This window comes from Herpailurus yagouaroundi, unplaced genomic scaffold (assembly GCF_014898765.1).
Source record: "Herpailurus yagouaroundi ecotype Mexico unplaced genomic scaffold, PumYag 165, whole genome shotgun sequence".
Classification (NCBI taxonomy): Eukaryota; Metazoa; Chordata; class Mammalia; order Carnivora; family Felidae; genus Herpailurus; species Herpailurus yagouaroundi.
Genome location: NW_024412406.1, coordinates 23,060,186 through 23,082,269, shown reverse-complemented (window position 1 = coordinate 23,082,269; position 22,084 = coordinate 23,060,186). Strand labels below are relative to the sequence as shown.

Genomic DNA, 22,084 nt, shown 5'->3' with positions numbered 1-22,084 from the left:
AATCTGTCCTACAACATGCTCTTCCTTGGTAATTCACTCTCAAATTACAAACTTTTAGGCCCAGAGGGCAAGAAAGACCCGCCCGCCATGCATGACCTCCCGCTGGTCTGTGGGCAGGACCAGTGTGCCCTTCCTGACAAGACTATCATTCATCTATAGTGAAATGAGAAAACAGAACTAAGGTTACGAGTTTTTTAAAAGCTAAGTCTGTTCAACTTACAGGTCCGTGTTCATTCTCAGACTGTATCCTTCCTACACTCAGCTACTAAAGATAGGTTCTCTCTATGAAATGATGAGGACAGTATAGTTAATAATGTTCGTATTTAAAAAAAAACAAAACTTGGCCACACTGTTTCCCCATCCTCTAATTTTTTTTTATTTCATTGTTCCTAAAATCTAAATGCCTGGGAAGCACTCTTCCATGGACGTATTAAAGTAGCAACTCATGGGTGAAGATCAATCATAATTTACCAAGAGTTCTACGGACCACAACGTTAGGCTACTTGAAGTAGAAAAGCAGCTGAGAGTCTTCTTAGACAAGTGGCGGAAACAGAACATACAGCCTGAAAGTTGAATGGGACCCTAAATACCTAGCAGTTCCTCCAGTGGTTAGATCTGTAACAAAAATTAATGTGAATGGAACAAATTATCCTTATGGTATGATGAGTGAACGCAATATACCGCTATGGCAAAATGACAACATTCTTACAGGATTCAAGTTGGACTTCAAGAGCCATGGTATCTAATGATGTCTAAAGAGAATATGAAGGTTTTGCACCCACCAGAAGGACAAAGACACAGGAATTCATTTGACTGGATCTCAGACTTCTCTGCAATCAACAACCTCCCCCTCCTGTTGCCATCTTGATTCAATACCACAATGCAAAACCTCCACACGTTAAGTAAGAGAATTCCAGCTGGTAGACATGACTCAGACATTTCTAAGAATGTAGTTAACATGTACAAACTCATTAGGTGTTCAGCTAACAGGAAGAAAAGTGCAGCACAATTTACTTTTCTCTTGCTAAGGCACTGTCCTCTAAGCACAAACCTGGAGTATGAACAACAGAATTCAGGTTTACGGGACGAAAACAGCAAGAATGTCAGACGCTGTGGAAGCTCATCTGCGTCTCAAAACTAAGAAGTTCAAGAAGGAAAAGCAGAAATGGTGTGCCTTATCCACCCCACTTAGCAAAAGAGCTGCAGTTTAAACTGTCTGAAGTCACACACTGTGTTAATATTTGAAGGGATGAGGGTGCTGGCTACTAGTACCATCAAAAACCTTCAGAATTGTTTTTACTGTATATGTTCGTAACTTTAAAAAGTTAGTGGGGAGACTGATGAATGACTGTTAGAAGCCATTCTTATGTTTCACGTAAGACACGTGGTCAATATTTGTTTGTAGTGTTTAGTAAGCCATTCATTTCAGGTTAAGTGAAATCAATAAAAGGAAAGTGTGTATAGATAGGTGATCTGGAGATTAAAGTTAGTCTTAAAGTATAAATAAAATATGGAAAGTATCTTTAAGAAACATTTTTTTAATAACACGCCCAAAAGGGTACTGGATACCCTCACTCTCCACTGTCCTATTTGCCATGCCCTTGTGCTCCAGGTGGCCGGTGAGGGCAGTTCAGGACCAGGGGACCAGTGGCAAGTCACCTACCTATCTCCACATCAGCCATCTCATTCCCTCTTGGACTATTCTACAGGGAGTGTCTCTCTTCTCTCTTTCAGCACACCGTGTGTGAGCCCCCTCCCCCGGAACACCCAGCTCAGTATTCACACCCACCATTAAAACAAAGCAAAACAAAACACATAAACAGAAAACACGTGGCTTATAGATCTCTCCCTCTGCTCCTGCCCACTCACGCTCCTGCATTTATGCGCTCCATGGGATACAACACTACACAAACATCGGATGGTGATACAAGTATTTTCTCTAGGATTGGATCAGGGAGAATCTGAGGTAACAAAGAGTATAAATATTATTCATCACCTATTTTGGAAAAATTACAGCAAGTAATTCCATTACCCTAAATATAAATATTTCTGCAGAAACAAAGCCTATCAGAATTTAATCTTCACTCAAAACAAACCATTACCTGTGCTTAATGGACCAGAGCAGTTAAAGTGGCACCAAGTAACAGAACCAGTCTGAACATGTGGTCTGGAAATGCTAATCCACTGCAGAGCAACGAACACACACCACTGACTCCCCTAATCTAATCAAGCTTTCTCAAGGCTGTAAATTCCGTGTGTTGCAAGCAAAGCCACTAAGTTCTCACCTACAAGTTGCTGCCTACCCAATTACTCCCATCTGTCACTAAATTTTTTTATATCACACTACGTCTTTGAAGATGGGTTGAGAGGAAGTGATGAAACGGTCTTTCAATCTCCAAGAAGAGGGCAGAGCTGAGGCACTGGCCGTCCACTGTTCAACCTGCCCCTCACTCTGCCCTCCACTACCCTGCAGGTTTAACTGTTTTGGACTGTTTTGTGCCCTCTCTCCTCTCTGATGCATCCTGGTGTGTACTTTTCCTTGTCACATTGGGTGAGGACAGCACAGTAGCCAGAGGTGACACAAAGACACAGCAGAACTGTTTTCAGGTGGTGGAAGTCAGACGATGTCTGTAGGCACTGAGAAACACAGCGCTTAGAATGGTAACGTCTGAAGACCCAACCTTCCCCATCAAGGCCTTAAAGGAGCTGCCCTCCATTACGGTCCTCCCGATCACAAACTCAGGTGCTGCTCAACATACTGTTTTCCCTCCATCCTTAAAACACTTAATATTTCACTTTTAAGACTGGAGTCTTTTTTAATGAAAGGGTTATCCTCAGATTCCAAAGGGATTTTTTTTGAATTTTACTTATTTATTTTGAGAGAGACAGAAAGCGAGGAGGGGATGGGCAAAGAGAGAGGCAGGGAGAGAATCCCAGGCAGGCTCCGCACTGTCAGCGCAGAGCCCAACGTGCAGCTCCAACTCAAGAAACGGGAGATCGTGACCTGAACCAAAATCAGCAGTCGGACACTTAACCCAGGAGCCCCCGAAGAGACTTTTTAAAAATGATAATTAGGGGCGCCTGGGTGGCTCTGTTGGTTAAGCGTCCGACTTCGGCTCAGGTCACGATCTCACCATCCGTGAGTTCGAGCCCCATGTCGGGCTCTGTGCTTACTGCTCAGGACCTGGAGCCTGTTTCAGATTCTGTGTCTCCCTCTCTCTCTCTGACCCTCCCCCATTCATGCTCTGTCTCTCCCTGTCTCAAAAATAAATAAAACGTTAAAAAAAATTTAAAAAAAAATGATAATTAAAGTAATATCAAGAAGGCCTTCCTCTACCTTCATTCTTTGAAATACAAATATCACTTCCATAAATTATACAGTAGTGATTTCTCGTCAGTAGGCTGGACCAGACACAGTGTCTAGCCATGTTCAATCCCATACTTAATTAAGGATGCGTGCAGTTGCGAGCAAGGAGAGAACTGTGGGTCCTTATAGAAAGAAATATAAACAAGGCCTGGACCAACAGGGACATCACCTGCATTTCACAGAGACATACCTAGCAGTGGATTAAATGATGGGTGTGAAGAAAAGAATGAGAGGGAGACTTTTTCCTCAGGAGCTGTCTTAGCCACCTTGGGCCCAAGTTACCACGGGTGGCGGGACTTTCAACAAACACTTATTTCTCACAGTTCTGGAGACTGGGCAATCCAACGTCAAGAGGCCAACAGATCGGACGTCTGGTGAGGACCCACTTCCTGGCTTATTGACAGCCATCTTCTTGTTGTGTCCTCACGTGGCAAGGAGCAGAGAAAGCAAGCGCTCTCTGGACTCCTATAAGGGCACTAATCCCGTTCATTAGGACTCTACCCTCCTGACCTCATCGAACCCTAATTACATCCCAAAACCCCCACTTCCTAATACCATCATATTGGGGGTAGAGTTACAATATATGAATGGGGGCCGCGAATACTTCAGTCCATAACAGGAACCCATAGGATCAGTGAGAAAGACACCGTAGGCACTAAAAGTTATGAGCCATGAGTGCCATGGCAGCAATCGGTCAAGTACACCTGGAACACAAAAGAGGGAGAACTCATTCTGCTTAGGGAAGGAACTCAGAAAAACTCCCATGGAAGAAATGATACATCCGCTAGGTATTGAAGAAGCAGCAGGAACCGAGTAGGACAGTAAGTAAGGAGGGAATTCTTCACACAAAATGTCTAAAAACCTCTAAATGCCTAGGGTGAATAAAACCAATTTACCAATTTTAATCAGAGCTCAACTAGACTTTTGGCTAGTGCTGAGGTGCCCCCAAAAGTTACTGGTTTTCAGTTTATCATGTATTTATGGCATCTACAAAACTGACCTAGTGAATCTGCAGAGGCAGCAGAATTTTTAGAACAGTACCAATGCTGAAAGGAAACTTATTAGTGTAGATTACCTTTACAGCCAGTTGCCCATGTGCATCCTTCAAGCTCACCAGAGTTCTTGGGAAGCGTCATCTGCTGCCCTGAGCTTACGTTTCCGTAAATACTTTATCATTTTAATATAAATTGATAAAATCCAATTGATGTGCAACTACTTCTAAACTAAACCATTCTCAGTAAATCATTGAACACTTTACATGAACAGTAAGAGTTTTATAATAAGAGGATTTGTTATTCTTACCTCCATGGGAAAAGCTTTGAAATTAACTGTGTGCTCAGAACCGCGCTGGTTTTCTCTCCCCCAATGAAATCTAACTTCATACAGTTCAAATTCATGCCCTTGAGGCAATGGACCTCCTGATAGAACTGAAAAAAGAAAATTAAGTTCTGTTTAATGACATCTCAAACATACTCATCAGTATAGCATTCTAAACATGGGGAACACTTTTTGCCAGAAAGCTCTCATGAGCTCTACAGATTGAATTCATGTAGCCAAAATGAGAAATATATTCTAACTGTGGGATGCGCTTACACTATCATATCGATACTAGATTTGAGTCTAGTGTTGAGGTTTCCCCAAAAGTTACCGATTTTCAGTTTATCATCTATCCACAGCATCTACAAAACTGACCTAGTGAATCTGCAGAGGCAGCAGAATTCTTACAACAGTAAGTTCAAAACTCAAGTTCAAAAACTGAAATACTTCGAAATGTTGCAGAACATCAACTTCTTGTGTCTTTCGGGTAAAGGAGTAGACACAGAAAACACACACAGTACCTACTCTCCCTGAGACTTACACTTAGCACTGCTCAGGAGACAAGAATAGAATCTGTGCCTCAGACTGACCAATAATTTGTTATAAACCTGTCACTAAATTAAATCCATTAGAGATCATCCATTTGCACCAGACTTTCAATTTAAAAAGTGTAAGCTAACAAAATTATCCATGAAAAGAATGATTATGGCCATATGATTTCTTAACAACAAAGTAACACTTGAAAACCTATTTACCATTTTAGAACCACAGACATGCAAGTGAAATAAAATTATGACAGAATATTAACAATGTTTAAAATGTCAACGTTTGGAAAAACGACATCAACGTTTGTTCTATGGGGGCCGTGTCTCTATGTCTTATTTCCAGATATAACCCAGAACTTTGTCCCAAACAAGAGCACTCTAAGGATGATGAAAAGTACATTTGTGTAAGAACCTGTCTCGAAGCAATAACATACTTTCCTTAAACATTCCGTGACAGCATACGAAAAAACTTAGTTTATTACAGATGACCAATTTGGACATCAATGAAGGCTGTTTGCATTCTTCCTAAAAATAAATGTTAACTCTAAATGGTATTGGCTAAGAATTGTAAGTTATTTTTACTCTTTCAGTAAAAATACTTCTTCCCCCAAGAAGCAGTCTCTGTGAAAGAAATTAGCATTCACACTCGGGCCACCATTGTGAAGGAAGCAATGGTGCCCAAGGATGAGTGCCACACAGAGGGACAGTTCTGCTGTCCATCCTTACTCTAAACCTCAAAGGAGAAGTAAGGGAGTTGGTGCAGCATTATTTGTTTGGCTGGTTCTTCATCTAATAACTTGTTCTAGAAACATGTTAGGGCTTCTGACATCCAGTACGTGTAATACAGCCAGAAGGCATAAATGAGAAGGAAGAGCAAAGGGAAAACAAAAGACAGACAGGTGCAGACGGGGAAATGCGGCTGCCACGCAAACGAGTGCCGTGAAATCCTTACCAAAAGTACCCTATAAATTTGGTTTTAAGCTTTCTACCAGCTCAAAGAAGAACAAGAGCTATCAGCAGCAAAACACCATGATAATTTTCCAAGGGTGTACACCTCACATCCAGGGGGAAGGGAAGTGAGACACATGGTCTTTAGGAGAACACTACCTGGCGCGATTTTAACGTTTTCCTCATGCTTGGTCTTATTTGAAATCGTACAACAAATCAGAAAGGTCAGTAGGTGTTAATCATCCCCATCGACAGGGGAGAAAACGTGGCCAAGAGGAGCAAAGTGTGATCAGCCCTGGGAACCCAGCTAGCTAGCAAACTTCAGGAGCCTGGGACTCCACTCTTCTGATCCACATTGCCCACTGATACAGGACAGGGGGATCCAAATCTCTGCATCTGTTTGCAGGAACTAAAAAAAAAAACAAAACAATGAGTTCTTTAAGCTTGGATTTCTAAGCTGCAGTCCTTCTTTTGAGAACTACTACACCTCATCCTATTTTCCAGAACCATCAAAAAGAAAATGTAAATACATGGATCACAAAGGTTTACACATGTCCCAAACTGCAGAGCAAGTGCATGGCATCGTGTCCAATAACCCATCCATGCTGTGGATGAAATGCTTCTATTTCAACCACAATGCCACAGTTTGTGAGTAAAAATCATTCCTTTCCCTTGGCTGTCCAATGCTGGTCTTGAGAAAAACCAGGAAGGAAGTCTGGGCTGTACCCACTCCCAAAGGTGGAATGTACCCCACCTCCTAAACCAAAAAGAATAAATGGGAAAAAGCTTCTGGTACGTCCCGTGCCACACCCCAGCCTGCATCATCAGAACTAGAAAACATACCCCTCACCATGCACAGCTACAGCCCGACCTGAGGCCTGCTGGGGGGAGACGAGTGTTCTCTCACTCTCTACTCTTTCAATAGAAAGCAAAAATGGTCTTAGAGGAGGCTTAGCTCCACGCTGCTAAAGAAGAAGAAAGGGTAGCATCGTGAAATGAAGCACATGTGAAATGGGAAAGAGGATTTTAAAAAATCTTTCCCCAAAACCTCTTTTCAGGGCACACTCACACACACACACACACACACACACACACACACACACACACGCAGTGTTTCTGAACTGTTACAGGGCAGTCCACCAATACTCTCCTATAGAAAAGGAGGAAACAGACCTTGAGTGATTTCAGGGGACCAAAATACAACCTCCACCTGATCGATGCCTGATATTTCTTCAACAGGAATGAAAGTCTTTAGTTTGAAACTTGAGGACAGAGCTGATATTTTGACCTGTGTCTTCATAGGGAGAAATTCCAGGCCCCCAGGGGTTTATTTACTCATCCTTTCAACTAGTATTTTTATACCAGGTACCATATTAAATACTTAAGATACCCTGACTATGATAAAACCGACAAAATTCACTAGCCCCATGGGTCTTACATTCTATTGGATAAAATGCAAATTCATGCATTAATGCTGAGTATGTGGTATTTAGTCCCTACCTGGCAGGTTTGTTAGCTGTGAAGTCATTATGTTCAATAAAATTATAATGAAACAAGAGCCTCATGGGTCTTACATTCTACTGGGTTGAAAATAAACACAAAGGAGGGAAGCATTTTGCCCAGGCCTGGTCCCCAGGGAGGGGTGACAAAGACGCAGCTTTCGGCCAGCACTCAGGCCCTGGGTACCTTTCGCTTTTGCTGCAGATGAATAATCCAAAGTTAAACCACACTAAAATCACATGGCTGTGCAAAGCCATAAAAAATGACAAAATACTGACTTCAGAATTTTATGAGGTGCCAAATAAAAGCATTACCTGTTCATCCCCCAAGAATGATTGCATCTATAGACTAAAAATAAATAGTAGCTCTGTTTTACCAAGTTGGCAACATCCTCTTATTCTCCCTTTTCCCAGCCTATTTTTTCATAAGGAAACTAGTCATACCAAAAGCGGTATACTCTCCTTACATTTATGTGTATCAAATTTTGCTGAGTGATATTCTGTCACCACGTGGCAGGTTTATTAGTTGTGATGTCATTATGTTCAATAAAATTACACTGAAACAACATGAAAGTCACACTGATGACACATTGCATTTCCTTAGAATAGCACACTCGTGGAAAGAATATAAAATAAACGAATGCAATTGCCACCGTCTGCATTTTCTCTAACAGGCATGGCTATTATGTTTATCCACATAAAAAGCGCTCCTTTCAGAAGCCTCTGCAGAATTTGAGAATCCCATAAAGACATGATATAGAAGCATTTACCCAAGTCCAACTAAGCTTCCGCAATCCTCTGCCGAAAACAAATTTTCCAGACAGTTCAAAGGCTACTGATCAAGGCTTATTCCCCCTCATTTCATTTGAGTTTAACACACGTTTTGAGATACACTCCATGCCCAGCTCCGTGCTGACCACCAAGAATCTCAAAAGGAGGACATAGGCTCAGGGCTAGCAAGACATTCTCAGTGCTTCGTGAACTTAATACTGTAGTTTAAACAGATTACATCAAAAGCAGTAAGAGAAAGCGCCAAGGAACCGGGAGGATACCAAGCAAGAGCCACGCCAAAACCAACGGGGCGTCAGAAAGTCATGGAACGCTTTCCAGAGGAGATAACTAAGCAGAGTCTGGAAGATCAAGCCGAGAGAAGTGAGCGAGTACATTCCAAGCGGACAGAAGAGGCTGAGAAAGCCTGAGTGTGTTTCAAGAGAAAAAAGGTAGGCTTCAAGATGTGAGCCCCGGGAGGGGACTTGTAGGCTGTACCTAAGAGCTGGAGTTTATCACAGAGGGAATCACCGATAGCTTTTAAGCAGAGAACTAATATTTTTTTGCCCTTTAAAATATTACTCCCATACCTTCCTGCACAGTGGACCATCAAAGGACAAGCCTAAGTGGCTGGCCGTCCCAGCTCAGGCAGACACGGTGAGGCCAGGAGACAGAGCCTACCAGAGCCTTATCTCCAACACGGAGGGAAAGCCATGTTAATGGTCCCTGATGTGTCCCCCAAAGGATCTCAAGACCCAAAGAGCTCATTCTCGACAGGTCTACCTGGATGGTGGACCATCAGAGGGCAAGCCTAACCACCTGGCTGTCCCAGGAGACAGAGACTGCCAGAGCCATATCTCCGACATGGAGGGAAACCAATGTTAACATCCCTGATGTGTCCCCCAAAAGATCTCAAGACCCAAACAAACAGCTCATTCTCGACAGGTCTGAAGATTTCAGAACCTCAGTTTAATTTTAAGGAATCCAAAAGGTAGTCATAAAACATTCCAAAAATAGTATAAATTAGTTCTTTTTTAGCATTTGAAGGCTCAAATGCAAAAATCAATTATTTTATGGTCTTTAGCTTTTAACCTACACTTTCATTTCATATTAAAGAACAAATATCATCAGCTTTTAAGAGCGGACATAACATTGACAGTAGGGGGAGGAGGCCAGTTAGGTTGCTCTGTATAAGCAAAGTGAGACAGATTAAGACAATTGTCCAGGTGATGCAAGACCCCCAAAGTTAGCTAATAATAAGTATAATCAGAAAGAAATTCAACCCTGACATCCCTATAAATAAACTACACAGAGCCATTTCCTAAGTGAAAATAACTTAAAGATATTTTTGACAACTTCATCTTTAAATCAGCAAGGCTGTTAAGAAGCACTATAAAAAGTTGTCATGTTTTTTTTTGGAGGGGGGGAAGCGTGATTGACAATAAAAGTAATCTAATCTAAATTTAATATCGAGAATTATAAAAGACCCAGAAGTAAAATTTTCTTTATTAAGGTTTCTATAATAAGTTACTGCGAAGGGTACAAATGACCTGTCCTGATTAGCAATCTCTCCCATACTGACGGCCCATTAAAAATGGCATTACCCTTAACACACTGTTTGTCGTCAGAAGGAAAGACATTCTATTCCAGAAGCTTGGTCAGTCTCACGCTTTTTCGTGACTTAAGTATTAAACCACTCAGGCTATAGAAATCTACTATGCTATTTTTATACTTAAGCTACTTTTCATACCGCTGTAAGATGTCTGATTTTAATTTGTGCACACTAAACGTTACGATTCCTGCAGTACAGGGATTCCCATGTCCTACAGGGAAATGGAGCCGTCTATGTGGGAGCTTCAGTAAAATGCCCCATAGTCAAGAGACAACAGGACCTGGAATGTGGTGCTCGGCTCAACCCACGTTAGAAGGCACTCTGTCACCTTGAAATACGCACAAAGGGTGAAGCACAGTGACAGGATCCAAAGTGTGGTCCAGTCACAGGGGCTCCACCCCAGCGCACGTCTCTGACGATTCCCATCTTTGCCATTTCACGGAATCAGTCACCGAAGCCCTGAGGATGGCACCTCAGAACCACCCCCCCGCCCCCGCCCCTTGTCACCCCTGCCTTTCCAATGGCACTCCCAACACAGCAGCTGCTTTGGTTAACTTAATCTCTTGCGATAACTTTCAAACTGGCTCCCGACCTCTCCCAGATCCCATCTTACTTGGTATGGCCGGGTTAATTTTCCTAAAACATATTCTACAGAGGGGAAAAAAAAAAAAAAGGTTATACTCTTTACACCTGGCTCCAGATCCCTCACGAGTTTGCTCCAACACAGCCACTCCATTTATAGATTAACCTCATTTAACACGAATGAATCTTTTCTTTCAGTTATACTTCAGGATTCACTTCTCCTCATCCAATGTCTACACCATCCCATATATCTTATGTCCTTTCTGCTTACTGCCCTCTCTCCCCATACACATTCCAATCATCCCAATCCAAATGCTCTTCAGTCTTTGTGTTTTCTGCAAATGCTACTTCCTGAGCCAATCCACCCCTAATAACGTCAGCCAAAAATAATCTCTCCCTTACACCTATCTTTCACGATCCGCCACTGCAAACTTCTTTTTTAAACGTTTACTTTTGAGAGAGAGGGGAGAGAGAGCATGAGCAGGGGAGGCTCCGAGAGAGAAGGAGATAAGAGTATTTGACGCGGGCTCTGCACTGAAAGTGGAGAGCCCGATACGGAGCTTGAACCCATGAACCGCGAGATCACACGTGACCTGAGCCAAAATCAAGAGTCAGGTGCTTGACCAACTGACCCACCCAGGCACCCCCACCACTGTATGCTTCTTGAAGGCAGGGTGCAGGCCTGATTTATATTTACCCGATCCAAGAAGGGTAATACCTTACAAAAAAGGTAAAACAAAGATTGCCACCTGCACCTTGGCAAGCCAGATAAAACCAGCGTGAGAAGCCAATGCATACTGCTGAGCGAAAGAACGAAAGAAGCCAATGTAGGATCCCAACTAGATGACATCCTCAAAAATGCAGAGCTACAGTGAAGGTAAAAAGATACTAACACAATTCTTAGGCCCATTCCTAAATATGAATAAAGAGCCAGAGATAACTAGACATTTGAGAAGACCGCTCATCTTAAAAACAGAGACCAAACAAATAGAAGAAAGAACCCAGCATAAGCGGAGACATAGAACAGAAAAAAAGCAATAGAGGAAAGAATGGAGAAAGAGCCTGCATTTACGAAATAATTTTCAGAAGGTATACTTGGTCGACTAAAAAAAAAAAAAAATCATAGAATAAGCATTTTCTTACTAAAAATGTAAGAGCAGGGGCACCTGGGTGGCTCAGTTGGTTGAGCGTCCGACTCTTGATTTTGGCTCAGGTACTGATCCCATGGTTTGTGGGTTCGAGCCCCGCATTGGGCTCTGATGCTGACAGCATGGAGCCTGCTTGGGATTCTCTCTCTTACTCTCTCTCTCTCTGCCCCTCTCTCACTCAAACATTCTCTCTCTCCGTCTCTCAAATATAAACTTTAAAAAAATATAAGAGCAGAAATGAAAATTTTAATAGACTGAATGGCATAAGTTGAGGAAATCTACCAGAGAGCAGAACAAAAAAACAAGAATATGAGTTACAAAAGAAGAAAATAAAGAAAAAACAGAAAACTTATCAATAATGTAAGAAAAGAAGGTATACTCTGACAACTAAAAAAAGTCATAGAATAAGCACCCTTTTTTTTTTTATAATGTTTATTTTTGAGAAAGAGAGAGAGAGACAAAGAGCACAAGCAGGGAAAGGTAGAGAGAGAGGGAGACACAGACCCAAACCAGGTTGCAGGCTCTGAGCTGTCAGCACAGAACCCAACACGGGGCTCAAATTCATGAGCCTCAAGACTATGACCTGAGATGAAGTTAGATGCTTAACCAACTGAGCCACCCAGGTGCCCCAGGCACAATTTTCTTAGAAGTTAAAAAGGTTAGAGCAGAAATGAAAAGTTTGATAGAAAGACTGAAAGATATAAATTGAGGAAATCTACCAGAAAGTAGGACAAAAAAACAAAACAAAAATATGACTTACAAAAGAAGAAAATTTAAAAAAGCAGAAAACTTATTAAATAATGTAAGAAAATTTCTAAAAAATGACAGACACAATTATTCTGATCAAAAGGCACACCAAGTACCCAGGACAGACACACACACGGTATCCAAACATTTAGCCCTCACATGCCCTTCTTCCCAGGAAGTTACTGGAAGATAGACCACAGGAGGGAATAAACCTAGAAACTCCGTGAAATGAGGGATCAACCTCAAAAGTGGATGCCCAGCATCCAGGAAACATGGGCTTGGACACAAGAGACCAGCAAAGGAACTCTCTAGGCATAAGGTGCAGGCAGCTGCAAGTGATGACTACAGGGCGGGCCTCGAGAGCATGCGGTCCAAAGTGGGGTAGAAGAAGGGAGGAGAGGCCTCCAAGGGAGGGTGGAAGGACCTCTTGATGATCTGCCATCTGTCAAGAGTCTGGAAATGAAATCACGAGAGATAAAGATGCAATTAAATAAATAAAAATGCATGAAGTCCAGGGGAGGAAAAACTCCATATTGTTCAACAAAGGAAACAGAATCTAGTCTCAGCTGGAAACAACAGCCACACACTCATAATGATAAAAAAAAAAAAATAATGCAGGGGCGCTGGGGTGGCTCAGTGGGTTAAGCATCTGACTCTGACTCAAGTCATGACCTTGTGGTCTGTGAGCTTGAGCCCTGCATCGGGCTCTGTGCTGACAGCTCAGAGCCTGGAGCCTGCTTCAGATTCTATGCCTCTGTCTCTGTCTGCCCCTCCCCTGCTTGTGCTGTGTGTGTCTCTCTCTCTCTTTCTCAAAAATAAATAGACATTACCAAAAAAAAAAATTTTTTATTAATGCATATTCTTTAAATAAAAATTACAATTTAAGTATACAGGGACAACAGAGGGGCAAAACCACAATGGGGGAGGAGAATAAAAGAACCAGCCTCATTCTCCATAAGGAGTCCATGGAGATCTTAAATGTCAAAGCATGACAGTATATACGCATCCGTAAAGGATGAAGGAGAGACCAGGAGAAATGGCTAAGAGCTAAAAGTGGCTGTCACCAGGGCAAAAAGTATTTTTTTGCGGGGGGAAGGGTATAACCAGGCAGAGAGAGAAACATGTAGTACTAGTCAGCTATTTAAATCACAGCTATGTTGTATTTTGATACAGATAACATTTGAATTAAATAAATAAATGACAGGGTGTTCGGGGCTTACAGACTACTCCTTTGAGAAGCTCAAATATCCTAGGGGGGCAAAAATGGTCCAGACATGGTATTTTTTTTTTTTTTTTTTGGTTGTTACTTGTTTCTTAAGTTTGAGAAATACTTAAAAGGAGGAAACAAGGAAGAAGAAATTGTCATGGCAGCAAGGAGACAGGGCATCTAAAGGAGAAAGCTCCCTAAGGAGGCAGGAGGAAAGGGTGTGGAACATGTGTCTCCAAATTAGGCTAGGACAGCCGTACAGAGAGCTCTGCCCGGCTGGTCAGGGGTCAGAGGGGGGGAAGGTAGAGGGACCCTGAAAGGGAAAATCTTGCGGGTAGAGAGTTGAGACACTGCTTGACAGTGTCTGTTCTGGGCTAAGAGAGGGGGCCGAGGAAAGTCGTGAAGGGACCAGAAGGAAATGTTAAATTCAATTCCATCACGTTAAATTGGCTCTAACAGCAGAGTATTTGTACTCAGCCATCCCTCTATGCTCACATATTTTGTAACACTTCCACTAGCATTTACACTAATGCTTTAAAGAATTGTGTTTTGGGGTGCCTGCATGGCTCAGTCGGTTGAGCATCTGACTTCAGCTCAGGTCATGACCTCACGGTTTGTGAGTTCGAGCCCCGCGTCGGGCTCTGTGCTGACAGCTAGAGCCTGGAGCCTGCTTCGGATTCTGTGTCTCCCTCTCTCTTTGCCTCTCCCCCCTTGTGCTGTCTCTGTCTCTCTCCAAAATAAATAAACATTAAAAAAAGAAAATTTAAAGGATCATGTTTTTCACTAAACTACGAATCCTGGAGAACAGTCTTATCTATTTGTATACAACCTATACTCACTCACCACAGTGCTGATGTGCAATGCATTTTTGTTGTATAGATTTATAAATGTTTATTTCCAGAAATACCAAGGCATGTCAACATACCAATACACATTTATTATTACCTTCAAATGTTTTTCATAAACCAGAACAGTCAGCATTTAATAACTGTACTGTGTTCTTAAAAAGTACCACATAATGTCTCTCCTGGATACCCTCCCCCACAAAATCTTACTTAAATCCAAATTTATATCTGAAGCGGTTTCTCTTGGACTACATATAGTAACACCTACAATCTGTTTGATGATGTCCATACCTTCACTAAACTCAGAACAGCAGGGAAAACTACATCCATCTGTGACTAGCTCATGGACTCTAAATTAAAGTTCAAGAACATTCACAATGAGTTAAAAAAAAAAGGGGGGGGGGCACCTGGGTGGCTCAGTCGGCTGAGCGTCCGACTTTGGCTCAGGTCATGATCTCGCAGTTGACGAGTTCAAGCCCCGCATTGGGCTCTGTACTCACAGCTCGGAGCCTGGAGCCTGCTTCCAATTCTGTGTCTCCCTCTCTCTCTGCCTCTCCCCTGCTCATGCTCTGTCTCGATCTCAAAACTAAAGATAAACATTTAAAAAAAAAAACAACCCACCATTGGAAATCAGTACCTGCCCTGCCAAATAATAAACCTAAAGATTTTATGGGTTGAAATATAAAATTTATTAATTCGGAATTAATTTGGGCACAGAGGATCTCTGCTCATTAGTATTTCCCAGCATTTCAACATACTCTAATTTTATATTCTTACCAAGAGAGAAATAAAACTATTATTTACTAAGAAAAACATTAATATGCATGCTAATTTTTCAAAATTCTTCTTTCCTCTGTTTAAGCCAACTTTCTTGACAATTTCCAACACCTTTTCCACAAAACATTTCAGATCCATCTCAGATGAGTTCAAAGGGGAGGGGAAGAATTAAAAATAAAAACAGGAGTTCTGTTGGCCATTTAAGACTTCTACTAAGTTTAGAGATGTTTTTGATTGCTATTAGTTGAAGTTCTTCTTGTCACATTCATATAGTAGAGAAAATTAATTTGAAAAGTTTATCCTGAATGCCAGATTAGGTCAAAAAATCCTAATCTTTAGTTTCACCAAGCAGTGAAAGAAGAGAATAATTATCTGAATGAGTTAAGGCAAACAACAATTTAGGACAAAATGCAAATTAGTACACCTGCATATACTTTTCCTCAAATCCCACCAAGTTTAAGTCGACCAACTAAGGGTGTTCCAGCAAGATCACACAACACGACTGCCATCTTCATTATTTCATCCTTTTATCCTTTCAAAAATGTTTTCTAATATACCTGATTTTGACTTCAGGATAACCTGAATGGTATGTCCATCATTGGTCACTTCGCAGTCTCGGCAGACCACATAATTTGGGGAGAGGCGGACATCCAGAAGTGAGGGGTCATATCTAGCTTCTCTTGAGTTTAGGTTAATGGGAGACTGGTATTCCCCATTAGCATCGGGAAACACCAAGCCCCACTCCACACCTAAGGACAAAATGAAGCAAATTTAGAACAGGTTTTAAAAAGTTCCGGTAAAATTTAACATGCAAAGGCTAGTTTAAACACTGTTTATGATCCTTGACGGATGAAATACGATAAATGTGGAAGAACTTCTGCATTCATATTCCGAATGATCCAAAGCTATCAAATACATACATAAAATCCCGGACTAACAAAATAGCCTATGTGTATTTGAACACATAGATGTAATCCTTTATGACTCTAGGAAGGCTAGCTCATCTTTAAGTGATTAAAAAAACAGTAATTCCACAAAATTTTTTTCTGCTCATGAGTTCAATTACATGCACTACTGGGCAAATACCTGTAACTCAACTTGCTCGATGAGAGCCAAAAACCACTAAATGTGATGCTAGTGAATGAACACCTCTTCAACAGAATGCAAAGACGGTAATTTTGAAGTGGATATATGTACGTATACCCACACCTATATCTTCACGCAATACAGACTCATATTCTCTTTCCCTATTTTATAATTAAAGTCAAAAATTCCACATCTGTTTCAACACCAGCCCCCGTGGTCACATGTATGAGGATTCCTACATCTTCCAGGATAAATGTAGCAAGCAAAACTTTTTAAGAAGTCAGCCCCCTTCGGACCAAACCCGCTGACCGAGCTTGAAATCCAGGCCTTCTTTAGAAAGAGCTGAACACTGTTAGTTTCCTTCACGAACCGAGGGGCGGCAAGGACACTTTCTGCCCGTAGGGTGGTCGCGGCAGCACCGTGCACCCGAAGGTGCTGAGCGACACGTAACGCCGCTCTTCGCGGGCCCTCGGCGCGCGCACAGAAGTGTTCCGGGGCGGCCGAAGGCTGGCCCTCCAAACCGCCGCAGGTGCCAGCCGCCGGGGGACAGGAAGCCGGGCTCCCCGACGCGAACGCGGACGGCGGGCACGCCCTCTCTCCTGGAGCCACTTCCACCAGTGGAGCGGGTGCGCGCGACAGACACGCACGTGGGAGAGCGGGGCGCAGCGGGGACCCCGCGCTCGGCGGGACGCACGCGCGGCGCCCGGGACCCCGGACACCCCGCCCGACGCGCGGCCGGTTACCTTCTTCGTAGCCCCACTCCACCCCCTCCTCCTCTTCCTCTTCATCCTCCTCCTTCTCCGGGAAGGCGACGGAATCTTCGATGAAGCTCAGGTCAGCCATGGGAAGGCCGTGGGTCCCCTCGGCGCTCTCGCGCCGCCGCAGGGAAGCGGGCAGGAGTGGGACCGTGAGCGCGTGAGTGCGCGCGTGCGAGGGTGCGGGTGAGCCAGTGGGGGTGTGGGCGCGCTCGTGGGGGCGTGAGCGCGCGAGGCGGGCGCGGGCCGAGCCGGACTTTTCGGGCGGCGGGCGCTGCGAGAGCGTCCCGAGTCCCCGCGGAGCGCGAGTGGAGCCGCGGCTCCGGGAGCGGCAGCCGGCGAATTATAAACCGGACGGGGGCGTGTCTGGTACGGGAGGATCCGCCCCGCTCGCTCCGTGGCCCCCGCGCAGGGGGGTTGGACGGCGGGGAAAGGCCTCGGGGCTACCGGGCCCCACCAGGGAAACTGCAGAAGCCCCGCCCCCTACCTGCGGCGTCGCCTCCCCGCGGCCGGCTCTCCCACGCTTTACTTTCCAGGAGCCCGCGAGTCACCCAGGGCCTGCCCTCGGGCTCCCCCGCGTGCGGGGCCTTGACCCGGGGCTTTCGACCTCCGTCTACTTCATTTAGGCTTTACTGCAGGAAATGCCCAAAAGAAAAAAGGTGGGGGAGGAGGTCGGGGAGAGGCGAGATGAATTGCCTTGAGTAGGAGAGAGGACTGGGAGACCTCAAGAAAAAAGTTTCCCACTCCCGATCTTTATTATTGGCGGTTTACTATATAATTCGCCCTTGAAGGATGACGGAAACGGGAATGGAAAAATTCCCGAGAAACTTGTAGTTCCTACAACCATTTCGGACAAAATTGTTTTAATCTAGAGAAGTAAATATAATCCGGGGAATTTTTTCCATTAAAAAAAAAAATTATCTCAAAAGCAAGAGTAGTGAAAAGCAATAAAGAAAGGGCGTGTGGTTTTACTTCCAGAGTCTGGGGTGCTGCTGCAGGCGCAGCTTGCTGTGCACACCGCTCCCAAAATGCCTCGTGAAATCATGTAAATAATGAAATGCACACATTGCGTAACAGGAACTTTCCTGCTCCGTAGAGGTCCCATTGTTACCTTACACATGCTTCCCAATGAGTTCCTGCCTTCGGCCCCCTGTTTCATTGCATTTTAAAAGCCCAAGCTAATAATCCCTGAGCAGGTTAACTCCATATTTTTAGAAAGTGTACATACATAAATTCAGAATTGATCCGTAAGCAAAATGTGTTTTTATATGCTCTGTGCGCGCACCAAAATGTCTGTTAGCAGTTTGAGTAGCTGGTTCCTAAATCATAGCATCACGACGCAAAGTATTAACCATTTTCACCGAAGTTCTTCTAAAAGGAACATTCCCTTTCTCTTTCCATTGTTGAATACCTTTTCACAATGCCGACATTTTCCTTAACGTTTCTTGCTAGAGGTATGTTCACATGTTAATCAAATGCCGCAGCTAGTGGAACCTGTAGAAGATAATAAAATCATTTTGCCACCCTGAGCTCATGAGCAACGTGCATTCCCCTGCACCCCACACATGCACAGATGCCAAACTGTAGCCCTCTGTGACCACCAATTTCATTTAAAGCATCCCATGAATTATGGAGATGTTTACCAAACCAGACAACAGCAAATCACCATGGCAAAAAGGTCAGTGCTCCATGAGTAAACGGTGTGCCATGTTTACAGCAGATAGGCTGAAAGACTGGATTACCAATATTGAATTTTGCAGCTAATAGACCATTTTGTATATAGCCAACAATATATCACTACTTATAAATGCAGTTAACTACTAGACAAACATACGTTTACCCATATTTATTCTTTCTGAATTATACAGCATCATGTGTATAACGCAGCTCCTCACCACAAGCCTAGGATACCCTACCCAGCGACATATGAGCCATTACACTGTGCATCCAAATATTCAATTAACAGCCTTAATTGCTTTGAGACTGTGTGCTTCAGATTTCTGCTAATTAACAGCACCTTAAGACCTCTTCTCAGGTCCCTGTACTATATTATCACTAAAGATGGAATTTCTATTTCTAGCTATTATAAGGTATTTGTCACCATAAAACCTAAACACACAGACCGAAGATATAGGCCAATTCTTTGATTTATAAACTGGAGCAAGCACACCTAAATCTAATATCAGAGAATCTAAAAATATCCCTGCTCTATATTATGAACATAAGTACTCCACATACCCCTGCATGTAATTTTAAAATATTTCAACCTAATAGCATATTTGATTCCTTAAATGAACTTTCTGTGGCTTGCTTTATAGTGTTTGCATAACTGAGGTCAAACCACATCAGTGGAACAATTTATTAAAACTAAGACCTATATAACTATTACTATTTGATACTAAGAAAACAGAAATAGAAATAACTAAAAGGGACAAACTGATCTAGATGTCACAGGAACAAAGAGGCACTAAGATGGCCTCACGGCATCCCTGACTTACACACCCCTCTCCTCCCAATCTTCCCCCATCCTTTGCCTACCTTACCCAGACTTCCTCCTTGTGTTGTTGAGTTTGGGCTCTAGATGAGTCATGAACAATTATTACATTCTTCTTGTGTACCTCTTATGCTCTGGGAGCACCTCAAGGACAGCGCTAACCTATGGATATCAGATGGCTTCTAACCAGATTGTAAATTTCTAAACTTCAGCAACCATGACTTTTGTTCCTGCCTGTGTACCGCTCTGCACTGTGCACTGTGGGAGACCCCAAAATGAATAGCACTCTTTCTGCCCACAGAAATTCACAATCAGTCCCAAGAAATCTTGGGATGGGGGGGCGGGGGATCAGTCAATAATTAACTATAATAAAGGCGATATATTTAATAGAAATGCAAACACCATTACATGCAAGGAAGATGCAATTCATACAGATGGGAGTGATCAAGGAGAGTTTCTCGGAAAAGATGGCTTTTAAGGCAAATGAAAAAGGCTGAGTAGGATGTAGAAGGCAGTGAGTGAGCCAATAGCATTTTAAGCACAAGTAATGATACCAAATCACGAAGTGCTCTTTGTGGACCCACTTTTCCATTAAGTATCTTCCGTGACCTGCCAAGACCAATCTAGATTACTCAGAAAAAGTATGCTTCAGTGGGATTGTGACTGGAGTAAGACACTTCTTGGGTTTAGTTTGTCTGATTTTCGTTTTGTCAGTGAAGACGTTGTTAACCTGAAAAACAAAACAGTCAGCCATTTTACCAGCAAAAATAGATTTATTCAGGAATATCAGAGAATTGCGATTCAGAAAAGGTAAGCTGTGGCAAAACCATACACAAGTCCAACAAACATTGGAGAGGAACACTACTTTATGGAGAAAGAGGAGGTGGGAAGGGGTTGTTTTGAATGAAAGTCCATTGGAGAAAAGCGAGAGTTCAAGATGATAATGGTTTCTCATTGGCTGAATTGCAGGGTGGTTCATTTCTTATAGGAGATACAATGAACCATCAGTCCCTATCGGGGCCCGTAATTTATGATTCTTTCCTGTGAACAGTTCTTCTGTTCGAGTCTGTAATTGACAATTCTTCCTATGATAGACATTTGAGTGATGTCTCCCCCTGCTGTGCTCCCCCCTGGCTTCCCAACTCCATTTCAGTGAATTTTCCCTGGATTAATTTTCACAACATCAAAATTTTCCTCATTATGTATTTTGATGTCTGAAACTTTCAAGTTTTGCTTTGAGGCAAGAAGTTCTGATTCGTTCACATTTTTTACCTTACCAGATTAATCGCATATTTTGCCTACTTAAAGTTTTCTTAATCACCCTACCTTTGTTTGATCTCTCCTTGATCTTTTGTCTTCAGAACCATCAGCTTTCAGTGTTCAGGTTCTGGGTAGCCATGGTAGGTTTTTATTATGGTTCCTTTCATTCTCTGCCCCTCTCTGTGCGATGGCACTTCACTGATTGACCATAGGACCTGCTTTGACCAATTAAATACGCGTAAATGTGCACATGCCACTTCTTTTTTTTTTTTTTCAACGTTTTTATTTATTTTTGGGACAGAGAGAGACAGAGCATGAACGGGGGAGGGGCAGAGAGAGAGGGAGACACAGAATCGGAAATAGGCTCCAGGCTCCGAGCCACCAGCCCAGAGCCCAACGCGGGGCTCGAACTCACGGACCGCGAGATCGTGACCTGGCTGAAGTTGGACGCTTAACCAACTGCGCCACTCAGGCGCCCCAACATGCCACTTCTAATAGAAGCCTTAGGAGTTGTCATGTGGTTCTACCATCCTGTCTGTCCCTCTGTCCCAGAAGTACGCAGTCTAAGAAAGCCACTACTTCTTCAGTCACTCTGGATCCTGGCACAAAAAAGACTCATAGATCAGAGCCACAGCCAACCAGAAGTCGACATGTAATGTCAGTGAGAAGTAAACATTTGTTTCATAAGCCACTAAAATTTGAGGATAATCTTTTACAGCAGCCTAGCATAACCTAGCTGCTACAGCAGCCCATCAGGTAACGGTGAGTTCAAGGGCAAGTTTCATCTCCTGAAATGCTTTCTGTCATCTTTTTCTTTAGCGTGGAAGAACCTCTCTGGCCTGCAAGGAAACTAAATACTGCAAAGCAGGGCCCGTATCCCACCTCGCAAAGTTCGTAGAAGCCCCGGCCCTATCTAGGATCCTCACAATCTTACCACACGGTGCGAAAGCCCTTTTCCATGAGAAATGTGCCTCCTCTCTGAGTAAACATGGGTAGAACCCTCTTCCCTTGTCTGAGATCACAGCAGTTACTCATGGGCCCCTCCACCTAGAACCAAAATGGCTGCCGTTGGGCCGTGTGATCATTATATTGATGCTTCTCAAATCTACCTTTATTAGGAAGCAAAA

The 22,084-nt window shown here is 43.1% G+C and overlaps 1 protein-coding gene and 1 pseudogene across 1 annotated transcript in view; one reads left to right on the top strand and one right to left on the bottom strand.

Annotated features, from left to right (window-relative positions):
• The window catches only part of CA8 (carbonic anhydrase 8), a 90,807-nt gene extending 73,262 nt beyond the window's left edge, over positions 1-17,545 (bottom strand). The window contains exons 1-3 of the mRNA XM_040487731.1: positions 17,192-17,545; positions 15,920-16,111; positions 4,670-4,794 (exon numbers count right to left, since the gene is read on the bottom strand). Of these exons, the coding sequence (XP_040343665.1) occupies positions 4,670-4,794; positions 15,920-16,111; positions 17,192-17,291 (417 nt within the window). The 5' untranslated portion in view covers positions 17,292-17,545. The remainder of the gene's footprint in view (positions 1-4,669; positions 4,795-15,919; positions 16,112-17,191) is intronic.
• On the top strand, positions 88-1,051 carry LOC121038008 (ubiquitin-conjugating enzyme E2 variant 2-like; annotated as a pseudogene).
• Positions 17,546-22,084: the final 4,539 nt, after the last annotated feature.